Source organism: Eumetopias jubatus, unplaced genomic scaffold (genome assembly GCF_037043125.1).
Source record: "Eumetopias jubatus isolate StellerSeaLion01/CBP00866 unplaced genomic scaffold, mEumJub1_p1.0 scaffold_7, whole genome shotgun sequence".
Classification (NCBI taxonomy): domain Eukaryota; kingdom Metazoa; phylum Chordata; class Mammalia; order Carnivora; family Otariidae; genus Eumetopias; species Eumetopias jubatus.
Genome location: NW_028274813.1, coordinates 76,113,726 through 76,126,691, shown reverse-complemented (window position 1 = coordinate 76,126,691; position 12,966 = coordinate 76,113,726). Strand labels below are relative to the sequence as shown.

Sequence of the window (12,966 nt, the reverse complement as noted above, 5' to 3'; positions counted from 1 at the left end):
CCCAAAACTCCAGTGTCTTCGACGAGATGGGCCTGTGTTTCTCTGTTGTGGAACGAACCAGAGGCAGGTAGGTGGTCTGAGGAGGCAGGCAGCCTGCTCTGCTCCACACCGTCACCCCGGAGACCCAGGTACTTCCTCTCCTGGTACTCCACCATCTCCTCTAGTGTGCTGTGTGTCAGTGTGGTCCGGACGGTCTCACCAGTACCTCTGTGGGAAAGGGAAAAAGGAGAGAGGAAGACAAGCTGCTTCTCTTAAAGTGCTTTCCCAGTGGCTAAAACTCCATCATTTTTAGATCCACCTAGCTGCCGGGGAGCCTGGGTGATGCATTCTCTAGCTAGGTGACTCCATGCCCAGCTAAAACATGGGGGTTTCTGTTGCGAAGAGAAAGAAGGGAAGAATGAATTTGGGTACCAGGGATTAGTCTCTGCCATAGAACCCTACTCAGAGGACTGAATGCATGTGAGGCCTTGGGGTAGCTGTGCCTGAGAAGCAGAGACAGAAGGCTCAAGGTTGGTAGTGCTAGCCTAGGCCCCAAGGGATCCTGTTGGACACCGTGCCCAACAAGGCATGACTAAGCACAGATATATCACTGGACTCTCCTAAAAATGCTGACTCAGCCATATGCACATTTCTCGGGACCCTTAGTCAGTAAGTAGCCTTCTCCATTCCCATATTCCCAAGACCTCTCGTTTGAGGCGTATGAGAGGAAAATGTGTTGGAAACTGCAATCCACCAGGTAGAGTTTCCTGGAAATTCCAGGACCTATGTTCAGAGGCTTTTTGCTCACAGAAAATGAACTTTTTCAAAGGAACCAAAGGAAGGGCTTTGGTTAGCTTCCTAGAAATTAATTTATGGTGGATTTTCCAGGTTCTCCTCCCACTGGTTGACCAGTACTTCACCAATCACCATCTCTACTTCCTGTCATCCCCCCTGAAGCCCCTTAGCAGCAGCGGCTATGCCTCTCATAAGGAGAAAGAAATGGTGGCCAGGTGAGTCTACGAAAGAGAAGGCCATGGTGGCAATGTGCTTTGTATTAAAACCCCAGATTCCTAGAGACTCAATGGTGAATCTTTCAGAGAAATGAACGGTGGCCTAGTGATGGGTAGCACAGAGGTTTTGGTTATCATCTTGGTTTTAAAAGTACTTATATTCATATTTATCTGTATTATTTTGGCAACCAAGAGAAGTGCGCTGTTTGGAGGTATCAGTAGGGCTTGGAAAAAAATTTATGGACTCAGATCAACTTTTATCCTGAAATAACATTTAGAAAAAGGCGAAATCAATCCTAAAGCTTGAACAAGCAAACACACAACATTGAGAAGAAACAGATTAATGCTGTTTTCAATCCCATTCTTATCAGGCTTTTTTAGTTTAAATTTGTTTTAAAGAATCCAATCTTACAAATCCTATTGTGGGTGATCTGATATTTGAAATCCAGAGCAGCACAATTCAATTTAAATTCCAAATAGGAAAAAAAAAAAAAAGTTCCTCAGGAGCACCAGCCTCCATCCTCCTTGCTGTAGGCATAACATGTGGGCACCTCAAGAGAGAGGATGCTTTAGGATCAGACTAAAAGATGGATTCCACCATGCCTCTGGTCTTGTCCGGATTTGATCGGGAATGACAGGGAATGAGTTAGACCTCTAAATAGCAAAGAGTTAAGAATTATATTGGAAGCAGGGCGCCTGGGTGGCTCAGTTGGGTTAGGCGACTGCCTTCAGCTCAGGTCATGATCCTGGAGTCCCAGGATCAAGTCCCACATCGGGCTCCCTGCTCCGCAGGGAGTCTGCTTCTCCCTCTGACCCTCTTCCCTCTTGTGCTCTCTATCTCTCATTCTCTCTCTCTCAAATAAATAAATAAAATCGTTAAAAAAAATTAAAAAAAAAAAAGAATTATATTGGAAGCAGTCAGCTCTTTCCCTAACAGCCATGGATGGTGGACAGCATACAGTGTACTTTCTAAAGGCCCACCCACTAAATATCACCATCCTCATGAGGACAGTCAGCCTCAGGATTTAGCAAACACTTATTAAGCCCAGAGCTAACAGCTGGTTTTTCCTCCTTACACAAGTGGGCAGTAACTCTTGCATATCATTGTGAACCATCACCATGCTCTAAGAACTGCCTATATATTCTCTCCATTTTACAGATGAGGACACTGAGGTTTGCCCAAAGTGACCCAGGTAGTAAGTTAGGGCGAGAATGAAAGTCCTCTCTAGCCGCATGGAGTGCCATTTTCTCTGCAGTCATTACTTAACCTCATTTTTTAAGAAAGGAGGAGCCCATGCTGTCAAAATGAGATGCACTTAGCATCAGTTGCTGGCCAAAGATTTCCTAAATATTTTCAGGATGCACCGGTATATTCTGTAAGAAGTTCGGGAAATGAGGGGCAAAGTGAGATATTCAGACAATCCAACAGAGGGCAGGTGTGTCTATCTTCTTCATCTATTTTTGTGAGATTGTTAATTCATGGAAATGTAACATTTGTTCAGCCAGGCACCATTTGTCACGGCTGGAAGACAAGCTGCATCTGATCAGCCTTGCAAATAGCTTCCAGATCCATCGGTGTGCTTGCCACCCTCCCACAGAAGCTGTAGCATCTGCACCAAATGTTCACACCTCCAGACCCTTCTTGTCCACATCTTTCCCCTCCACCCCACCTCTTCTGCATCTGCTGCCAATCACCAGGGCTACCATACTCTCTCCCCTGTGGTCCCTTTGATTTGTCCCTTGCAAATTCTGAGATGGGGAGGCACCTGGGAACTCTGGCCCCTCGCAACACTGGGCTAAGGACAAGAAGGGGCCTTTGAAAACCTCAGGTCCTGGCCTAGGCATGCCTGGGCAAGCACTTCTGACAGCAAGCAGAGCCCTGTTAGTATGAGGATCAAACAATTCCACCATCTGCTTTAGTTAGAAAAACGTTACTTTGTATTTATACAGAGCATGTGTCTGCTTTGAGGCATTTCACCAGAAATATCTGCGTTGATCAGCCCCTAATTCTAAAAACTAAGAGGATCTTGTGATTACTCCCTACTTACAGATGATAAAAGCAAGGCCCAGAGCAGTTAAGTGGCTTCACCGGGACAGCCCAGCTAGTCATAGCAGAGCCGCGGGGCTCATGTTCCTCCAGGCTCTCTCCCTCCCCCAAGTCCATGATTTTTTTTTTTAATCAAATACATAGCTCTTTAAAAAGTGGACACAATGGGAAGAGCAAAAAAGCAGTCCCTGTTTAATTTCACACGAGCAGGCTGTCAAGTTTCTGTTAACTTATTCTGAGTTCTCTGAAGCTCTAGGCCAGGGTTTCCAGCTTATTCCCACTGCAGAAATAAATGACTGCGCACAGGGGACTTTAGCTGTGATTCCAGTAGACAGCTCAGTAGACTCCGGGTGTTAATTGAAAACCATTTAAAGGTGAGCAAGTTTATTTTTTTTTAAGTTTTTATTTAAATTCCAGTCAGTTAACAAACTGTAGTGTAATACTAGTTTCATGTGTACAGTATAGTGATTCAACACTTGAGGACATAAAGGTGAGCAAGTTCTGATCTCCGCCAACACTCAGGATGTGTTTCTTCTCCGTTTGAGCTGTTCCCGAAAAGAATTCTGCCCCGTGTGAGTCAGGAAGCCCTCGACAAGCTATGAATGAGAGAGACTGGGAAGGACTTCAGCTCAGTCTCAGCTTGAGAAACCCCTGGCCCGTAGCAGGTGTTTTTAGTCTACCTTCCCCTCTGTGTTCCACCAGGAAGGACTGCTTGCTGAAGGCATTACAAAGTTCTTGCCTTAGCTGGGCCAGTGTCACATAGGGTCAGAGTTCTGAGCAGCCTCGTCCCCAGAGCCATTGACAACACAGGTCACATCATGGCCATGGTGGGTAAGGGTCCATCAGTGGCATGTTCAGAAACATTTATAGAGCTCCTTCCTAACTGCACAAGGCTCTCTACTAGTTGCCACAGAAAGCAGAACGCTCAGATACAGATGGATTCATTTCTTTATCAAGGGGTTCCATGATAGAAAAGATGAGCGAAAGCATGGGGTAGGGTCAAAAAGCACCACAAGCATAGCAGATGGGCTTTCCTAGCCTCCAGGGAGGAGCACAGCTAGGAAGCCACTCGGTCAGGCCCATCAACTAATAGGAATTAACAGAGAAAAGCAGTTTCCCAAGATGGCTTTGTCCAACACCATATCCCCCGTCCCTGAACCATTCATTTTCTTCTGTTCCCACCTGCTTGCCCACCTCCCATCTAAAGCTTCCCACCACCAGTGAAGGCTGCAAAATGGTTTGCAACCTGTTGCAACAGTGGAACATGCACGATCCTTGTCAGAATCCGCGTGTATTCCTGAATGTCATCCAGATGAATGTGTCAGCACATGGTACTCTATAGCAAGGGATGGTTTGCAATAACCTGGTCACTGCAAAAATACTGCAGTTGTTGCAGAAGGATTATTTTCTGTGAGGTTGGGGCTGCCTCCAGGGTGCCTTCGTGACTCTCCAACAAGACAGCGGGGAGCACAGATTTTCCTAGTGTGGTCCAGGGGAGTCTTGGAGAGGAACACAATGCATTTATCTAGAGATCCATTCTGCGCTCTTTGATATAAAGCGTGGAGGCCTGGGGGAGGGAGGGTACAAACCAGTCCTCGGATTTCTGTGCCTTTCCCACTCACCTTCTTTTCTGCTTCAGCCTCTTCTGCAAACTCGCTGCTCTTGTTCGACACAGGATTTCCCTCTTCGGTAAGTGAAGAGAAGTATTGCTGAAAGCCTCACTCCTCCCTATAAATATCCTTCACTTGCATTTTGCCTTCACGTCGAGTGCCTGTAGACAACCTGAGCCTTAGGATGAAGGTGTCACCTAAATTTGCCATAGAAAATTGGTCTGAAGTATGATAAATGACCTCTTTACCCCTTAAAGAGCTCAAATTTTCCACACCAATGAATGTTTTAAGTTCTGCCTCTAACATCCATCAAACAGCAGATGTGTCGGGCCAGAGATAAATGCATTGTCCCCACACAGAGATCTGACACTTCGTGTGTTGGTGGTTAATTATGCTGGGCTGCAGTTTGTGCATGTTGAGAAGATTGCATTTAAAAGACAGGCTGAAGGATCTGGGGAGTCACCGGTGATATTTTTGGTTCTAGGCAGCGATTCTACTACAATGGTGAGCTGTCTTCACATCTTAGCTCAGACACTTGACACAAGGTAAGTCTGCCCAGTTTTTTCCAGTAGTTTCTCAAGACTCACTCTCTGACCCCCTCTTCTCACTCACTGTATAGAAGAGAAGACGTGTCCCTGCTCTGCAGGAGCCGGGGGCGGGGGGCACAGGAAGGAGATGAATCTAGCCTGACATTAGTACTCTCCATCTCTCCACTCACATGATGGAGAGCCACTGTCATGACATGTGCTGCACGCTAAAAGCTGAGCATTTGATCAATTCTTCTTTTCCTGAGAAATTCATCTTTCAGAAGATAAAATATGTAATAGAGCAAAGTGCCACTTTGTCCCTCGTTCTCCACGAAAAAAAAGGAAAAGCTAGCTACCTGATGGGTGGCGAGGCCATAAACACCCTGGGAGAGGGGAACCATAACATTCTGAATCCCAAGCAGCCAAAGAGGGAGGTGCAGGGTTATGTAATAAAAAGATCAGAGACAAAGATTTGTTTGGACCCATGGCCTGAGGGTCTTGCAGGAAAGATGGCTGAAAGGGAAAGAAGTCTTAACAAATGTATGTGTAAGTTCCAGTAATATAAGCGTAAATGATCTGATGAGATGAGGAAGAAGAGGAGTGGCAAGGACAGACAGGGAGCTCGCTTTCACACACTCGTCAAGCAGAGCCCCTTGTCAAAGTTGGGAGAAGGACTGTATGCAGAAGAGAAACCAACTGAAGGAATGGCCACAAGATGAAAATCTACCAACTAAGAATGGTTACCAAAAAAAGTTAAGGATAATTAAAGGGGATTTGAGGGGTCTATACCCCTAGAACAAGAAACAAACATGGTGATATTAGGACAGCACAAATTCGTAGGATCAGGCCAAGGCACCCCAGAGGATTCAGATCCCTTGCAGCTAGAAAGAGAAATCTTGACTCCCAGGAGCATGTAGCCTGCCTTGGGAGAGAGTTCCCCCTGCCCTCTTTTTTTAAATGCAGGTCAGCGTGTTTGATCATCATTCCTGACAAAACCCAAGACTAGAAAGTTATGAAGACAGCTCATGATTCTTCACAGGCTAGGAGCAAGCCTCCCTGACTTCATTTCTTTGTTTTTATTTTTCTGGTTGGTTGGATGATTATCCTGAAAATGCTGTAGATAAAAAACATCTGTTCTTGAAGCAAGCCTGTCGTAATCTTGTGAATAAGATGTTGAAATATGGAAAATAATAGTTGACTTGTTAGCTTTGCTCCATTTCTAAGTTTTATAAAATAGTTTTGAGGGGAGGCTAATCTCCATTCCCACAGGGCACATTCTGTAGTTGTTCTCCACACCCCCCGTGGTCTGATGAAGCTGTCTGTTTTAAAGGGGGCTTTCTGTCCCTCTTCCCTTCCCTTCTCCAAGCTAGGACATCCCTGCAAGCTAATAGAAATCTAAACTTCAGGTGACTTCTTTGTTCCCTGTAAGAGGTCCTGCATCATGGGAGAGCTAATATTTCTAGCTACTCCTTATAAAAGTAGCTTATCCCGTAATTAACTCTAAGAAAAACTCACCTCTCCTTCCTTCTAATTAGATATTTACAGAGGGGGGCTCTTGGGTGGCTCAGTCATTAAGCATCCGCCTTCAGCTCAGGTCATGATCCCAGGGTCCTGGGATCAAGCCCCGCATCGGGCTCCCTGCTCCGTGGGAAGCCCGCTTCTCCCTCTCCCACTCCCCCTGTTTGTGTTCCCTCTCTCGCTGTGTCTCTCGCTGTCAAATAAATAAAATCTTTTTTTAAAAAAAGATATTTACAGAGGAATGTAGCCAACTGGGACACTATACTGATAAAGGATGACTAAACTCAGTTTCATTCTAAACCCTCTTCTGTATTTCCTGAACAGTGGAGCGCTAATTCCATCCTACAGAGAATACCATCCTGTTGTCAGCCCCCCTTGGGATTGTGTGATCCAGGTGACTCCCTGGATGCCAACTGTTCTCTCCACTTCTGACTCAGTGTTTTCAGTTGACTAGAGTGTCAGATGTCTGCTGGGTTAAACTACAGGTCACCAGTTTCATGAAGGGGGTTGGCCAAAGGTTTGGATTATGATTATGCTTCTGGTCTTGAACATCGTTTGCTTACAGGACGGTCATGAAGTCAGGCTCAGAGTTGGTCAAGGCCGGGTTACGAGCATTCTTTGAAAATGCTGCAGAAGACTTAGAGAAGACTTCAGAAAACCTGAAGCTGGGGAAGTTTACCCATTCCAGAACACAGATTAAAGGCGTGTCTCAGAATATTAACTATACCACGGTGGCTCTGCTCCCCATCTTGACGTCCATCTTTGAGCACGTTGCTCAGCATCAGTTTGGGGTGGATTTACTCTGTGAGTCCTATTACTGTCTATTGTGGATTTCTATGCACGTGGCCCCAGATAAGAAGTGTGTGACTCATTCACTTGAGTTGACCTTGAAAGTAGAACGGAGTGATAATTATTCCATGCTGTTTTCTTCTTAGGTTTAAAAATGAAATAATAAATACTTAGAGGAGGAGAAATCCTCCAATTTGAGTATATAATATTTCATCTTTTCCCCACTATTATTCAGGACCAGAATTTTCCACCCACTGGCTTAGCTGTCAGCCATTGTGTTCCCACTTAATTTGAAAAGGTTATCTGAGTAATCCAGCAGGGGATATAGGGATATAGGTTCACTCCCAGGGTTTTTCAGATACCAATTTTCCTGTTAAGAAGCCCTAATTTATTCATTGGATGCCAGGAGCAAAGGAAAGCTGCTAACATTTCATTATCTGAGCCTTCAGAAGAAGACCATAGTCAGTTAGTTTTATTTCAATTTGCATTTAGTACCACATATTGCCCCCTAGAGCAAATATTCTGCCACCAAGCTCAGTTTCATGCTTTAAATGTTGGCACATGATTTAATTCAATTTAACCAACTGTTGATAGCTGACGCTGTGACTGCTATATCCCTGAACAAATGAAAATCAGTTATTTCCATGGAGGAGGGCAGAGGGATGGGGGAGCATCCAAACTCATTATGTCATGTCATGGAAAGAATGCCCTTCCTTATTGAAAACCTAAAAATTAAATTAGTTCTCATTATGTGCAATTAGTCCCTGCCTTATTATGAGTTCCAGACATTGAAGGAGCATGTAGCCGATGGATTCAACTCTGTGGATTCCTAAGTGGAAAATGCCCTTCCCTCAGGAAAACATGGCACAATCATGATATGATTGAATTGTTTTTTGAAAAATGTCCATCAGAGAACTTGGGACAGGTGGACATGAGAAATTTTGGTCTATCTCTAAAGAGGTAGGGATGTTCTACATGTCTTCCTAGGAAATTAACAAAAGACTCATTCAAACTTCAGATGTCTTGCATTCTTCCTTTCAAAGGAAGGAGATATTACTATATATAAAACTTAACTATAGTGTTCCCCCCGCCATTGGAAAAAAAAAAATCCCATATGGATCTCGTTGGTCAAATGATTTCTTTCCCTGAGAAGCAATGCAATTCACATCAAAAGCCCACAAAGGAACAGAGATGACTCAGTGGAGGGCGTTCTCCTGTCAGTGGGTTCTCCCCCAGTTCAGTAACCAGCATCTGGGGAGAAAGGGACTATATCATGCGGGGGTGGGGGAAGGCTGGGGGGCACAGTGCGGGGTGCATGCACTGCCTTTAGCCCCTGGGTCATGCCAGCATGTGTTTTCTGTTGGACCCTTTCCTTGTGCCCAAGGTGAAGTGCTGGGATTGAAGCATGGTAATGACTGCTCTTTTTTGTTCTTTCCAGTAGGTGATGTGCAGATTTCATGCTACCACATACTGTGCAGCCTCTACTCCCTTGGGACTGGAAAGAATATCTATGTTGAAAGGTAATTAGTGAACAAAAGAGGCTTACACGTGCAAGGCTTAGAAAAATGTTACAGTCTTTCAACACTTAACAACATCTTTTCAGTACAGCAAAATCAAAATGCTCACTGAAATGGGATGGTGATTCTGAGCCTAGGTCATTAAATGTTTATGGCAATATTAAAATGTAGTGAGGCTATTGAGATTTATGACTTCTGTGGAGCTAAGTTAAAAAGAAAACCACAGGCCAAAATTGGCATTACTTGGGCCAGGCCAAGTCACCAAAACAGGGCTTAATACCTAATCTCATTGCAGTTTCTTATTTTTTTTTTAAGATTTTATTTATATATTTGAGAGAGAGAGAGTACAAGAGAGAGCACGAGCAAGGTGGAGGGGCAGAGGGAGACGGAGAAGCGGACTCCCCGCTGAGCAGGGAGCCCCATGTGGGGCTCCATCCCAAGACCATGATCCCAGGATCATGACCTGAGCCAAAGGCAGACGCTTAACCCAGGTGCCCCCTTAATTGCAGTTTCAACCTCCTGTAGAAATCTAAATCTTTTTTTTTTTAAAGATTTATTTATTTATTTATTTGAGAGAGAGAATGAGATAGAGAGAACATGAGAGGGGGGAGGGTCAGAGGGAGAAGCAGACTCCCTGCTGAGCAGGGAGCCCGATGCGGGACTCGATCCCGGGACTCCAGGATCATGACCTGAGCCGAAGGCAGTCGCTCAACCAACTGAGCCACTCAGGCGCCCCAGAAATCTAAATCTTAACTGGTAAGTCTAATAGGTGCCAATGAGGTAATCTGTCATAAGGGTCCTCTCTGTCCCCTAAAGGAAGATGAGGTAATCTGCAGGATAAGACCCCCAGGTCTTCCCCCTGAGGGAAAGCTACCTAGCCTGGACCAAACTTTTCTTTTTTTTTCTTTGGCTTCTGACTTTGTTGTCCCACTCTTCTTCCTATAAAAACTTTCCATTTTGTACCATCTCCTCCAAGCACCCCGCTACTTGCTAGATGGGATGTTGCCAGATTCATGAATCACTTAAAGACAATGAGAGCTTCAGATTTACTCAGTGGAATTTTGTTTTTTAACAGATAGCTGGTAAATGTATGTGACTGGAGAAGCAATACTGTATAGCCAAGCTAAATCGTGTGCTAGTGACCAAAGAACGTTGAAGAAATGTCTATTTCTTCATAATCACAGCTTCCAAATAGCTTTCAGAGTTCCTGTGGTTAAAGCTTGCAGAAAACCTCAAGGGACATGAGGCTGTTACTTTAGCGTTTAATGAGTTTCTATGTGATACAACCCTGGACCTTTACCATTCTCGGCTGTCAGATTAGCTCTGGTTTTAAACAAGTGCACATTTTGGAAGCAGAAATGCAATTCAGAAATCTTGAATCCAAACAAGCTGATCCAATTCCGAAAGGAAACCACTATTAACAATTTGGTGTATGTCATTTCAGATATATTCTACACATGTACATTCGTACACATGTGGGATCATAATATCCATATTGCTTTGCAACTTTGTCCTGTTGGATGAAGCTAAAAAACTGAATTCCTTTACCATTCAACTCCTATTTTTAGATTTATTATTTAGATAAAATGTCATTACCTTTCTACTTTAAAAAGGTAAGCAAATTTAGTACACTTGTATTCCTAGCTATACTTTCTGCCTTTCCTTTTTTGCTCTATAATTTCTTAAAACAGGGACTCCTGGGTGGCTCAGTTGGTTAAGCCTCCAACTATTGATTTTGGCTCAGGTCATGATCCCAGAGTCATGGGATTGAGCCCTGCATTGGGCTTTGCACTGGGCATGGAGCCTACTTAAGATTCTCTCTCCCTCTCTCTCTCTGCCCTCTCCCCCAACTTCCCCCCCCCGCCCCGCACTCACACACACATGTGTGTGCTCTCTCGCTCTCTCTCTAAAATCATAATAATTTCTTATAACATTTACATTCTATTCTAGAACCAATATTTCCTGAGTTGTTTGTTTACCTTACTTTGTATTGTAATGATTCACCAAATAGCCAATCCTTTTGAACCATGACTTTCCCATTCCAAATTTTTTATTTTGTTTTGTGTCTTGGTTGGCCAGATTCATCATTAAGTATTTGTTTCTGTAAGAGTTCTTAGATACTCTTGAATCCTTGCATATTTTGGAATATTACCCCTTGACTTTGTGAAAAATTTCTGTGGTATAAAATCCTTGGGTCATAATTTTTTTTTGCCTCAGAAGCATGTAGAATTTGCTTCTTTGTATTCTGACAATGCACCCTAGGCCAGGGGATTTACTGACTTACACATGACTTTGCAGTGGGAGGGGAAAAACTGGCTGTTTGTTGGATTCCTTCTTCAGTCCTGAAGCTCAGTAAGTTCCTATAATATGTTCCAGGATGTGCTTATTCTGTATCGGTCCCCTCTGCTTCTCCTCAGAACTTAATATGCCCCCTCAGTATTCAGAACTGGGTCTTCCATTTTTTACAAATCTTTCACTTTATTATGTAATTGTGGAGGGGGGTTCCCTAGCTGTTATTGAGGGAGAGGTTGTATTTGTTGGCTTTTCCTTAATCTTCCACATTTCTCATTTTCTCCCAAGTACTGTTAGCTAGTTGCTCTTTCCTGTTTTGGGTTTGTAAGGTAATTCTCAAACTTTCTCCATGTTCCTGACTCTCTTTATTTTCTTTATTTTCTGTGAATGTGTCAAAAAGAATTTTTCTGTATTTTTTCCTGGATAATTCTTCCTCAGAACCATGTTTCTCATCTACTTCTTGATCATTAGCTAATTGCTAGTTTTCAAGAATGAAAAAGAGCATGTGTGCACATGTGTGTTTGTGGGGTGGTGGTGTGTGTTGAAGGAGTGTATGGGGAAGAAACATCATCCAGCTTCACATCTGACAAACTGGCTCAGGACTCCCTCACTCTGCCCACAGTGCCTTTAGCACTAGAGTGCATCCACCTCTAGCCTTTGGTGTCTCCCCCAACAAAAGTAAGCAAGTGGCCCAGGTGAGAGGTCACAGGTAAAATTTTTAGTGCAACCTAAAGACATAGGGCTTTTGTATAGTCATTTAAATTAGGTTTATTCCAGGTGCCTGGGTGGCTCAGTCAGTTAAGCATCTGCCTTCAGCTCAGGTCATGATCCCAGGGTCTTGGATCTAGTCCCACATCGGGCTCCCTGCTCATCGGGGAGCCTGCTTCTCCCTCTCTCTCTCTCCCTCTCCCTGCTGCTCCCCCCGCTTGTGCATGCACTGTCTCTGTCAAATAAATTAATTAAATATTTTTTAAAAATAAATTTTTAAAAAAGTAGGTTTATTCCAGCCAGTAGAGGACTTGAGTCAGCAGCTACAGGACAGGTTACTTCTCGCTCTTGCACTCTACTTCCCGTCCAGTGGCTTCTCCAGGCTCGGAGTCCAGGTCACAGGAATGATGGCATGTACACTTCTTCCCTGCTCTGTCCTGCCTGCCTCTCTGCAGTATGAACCTGGTCCTTCATCCCCAGCAGGTCTCCCTGCACCCCCGCCCACACACACACCCTTCATTGTTTCAAGCACAAGTTCATATTCTAGGCTCCTCAGAATCCCCGTGTTTACTTCCAGAGATTTCTACACTCTGCTCTTAGCCCAGAAAGTATGTTTCAGTTTCAGCGTCCCCACTTGATTTGGTCCATACTTTGTGGCTTGACATTATCACACATTTTCTCATTTCAGCAAAGATCCCAATGTCTTCCCAATTTTTTCCCCATTTCTTGTGTGCTTTAGGGAGGAAACTTCAGTCAAAAACACCATTTCTCTGCCATCTTTTGCTAAAGTGGCTAATGAATGTCTGCAGGGTTGTAAGGGAACCACTAAATATTTGGTTTCCAGCTACAGCTTGCGTGTGCATTGTGGATGGGAGACTCTAGACACCTCAGTGACAGGGTTGACGGTAAAGAAAAGAAAGTCATTGAAACAGAATGGAGACCTTTCTTTTGGGATATGTTCCACTTGAG

General features: G+C 44.1%; 1 protein-coding gene across 1 annotated transcript in view; it reads left to right on the top strand.

Moving 5' to 3' along the window:
* RYR3 (ryanodine receptor 3) overlaps nt 1-12,966 on the top strand; it is a 364,573-nt gene that overhangs the window by 275,308 nt on the left and 76,299 nt on the right. Inside the window, exons 61-65 of the mRNA XM_088025080.1 lie at nt 868-989; nt 4,676-4,725; nt 5,131-5,191; nt 7,257-7,495; nt 8,919-9,000. Of these exons, the coding sequence (XP_087881206.1) occupies nt 868-989; nt 4,676-4,725; nt 5,131-5,191; nt 7,257-7,495; nt 8,919-9,000 (554 nt within the window). The remainder of the gene's footprint in view (nt 1-867; nt 990-4,675; nt 4,726-5,130; nt 5,192-7,256; nt 7,496-8,918; nt 9,001-12,966) is intronic.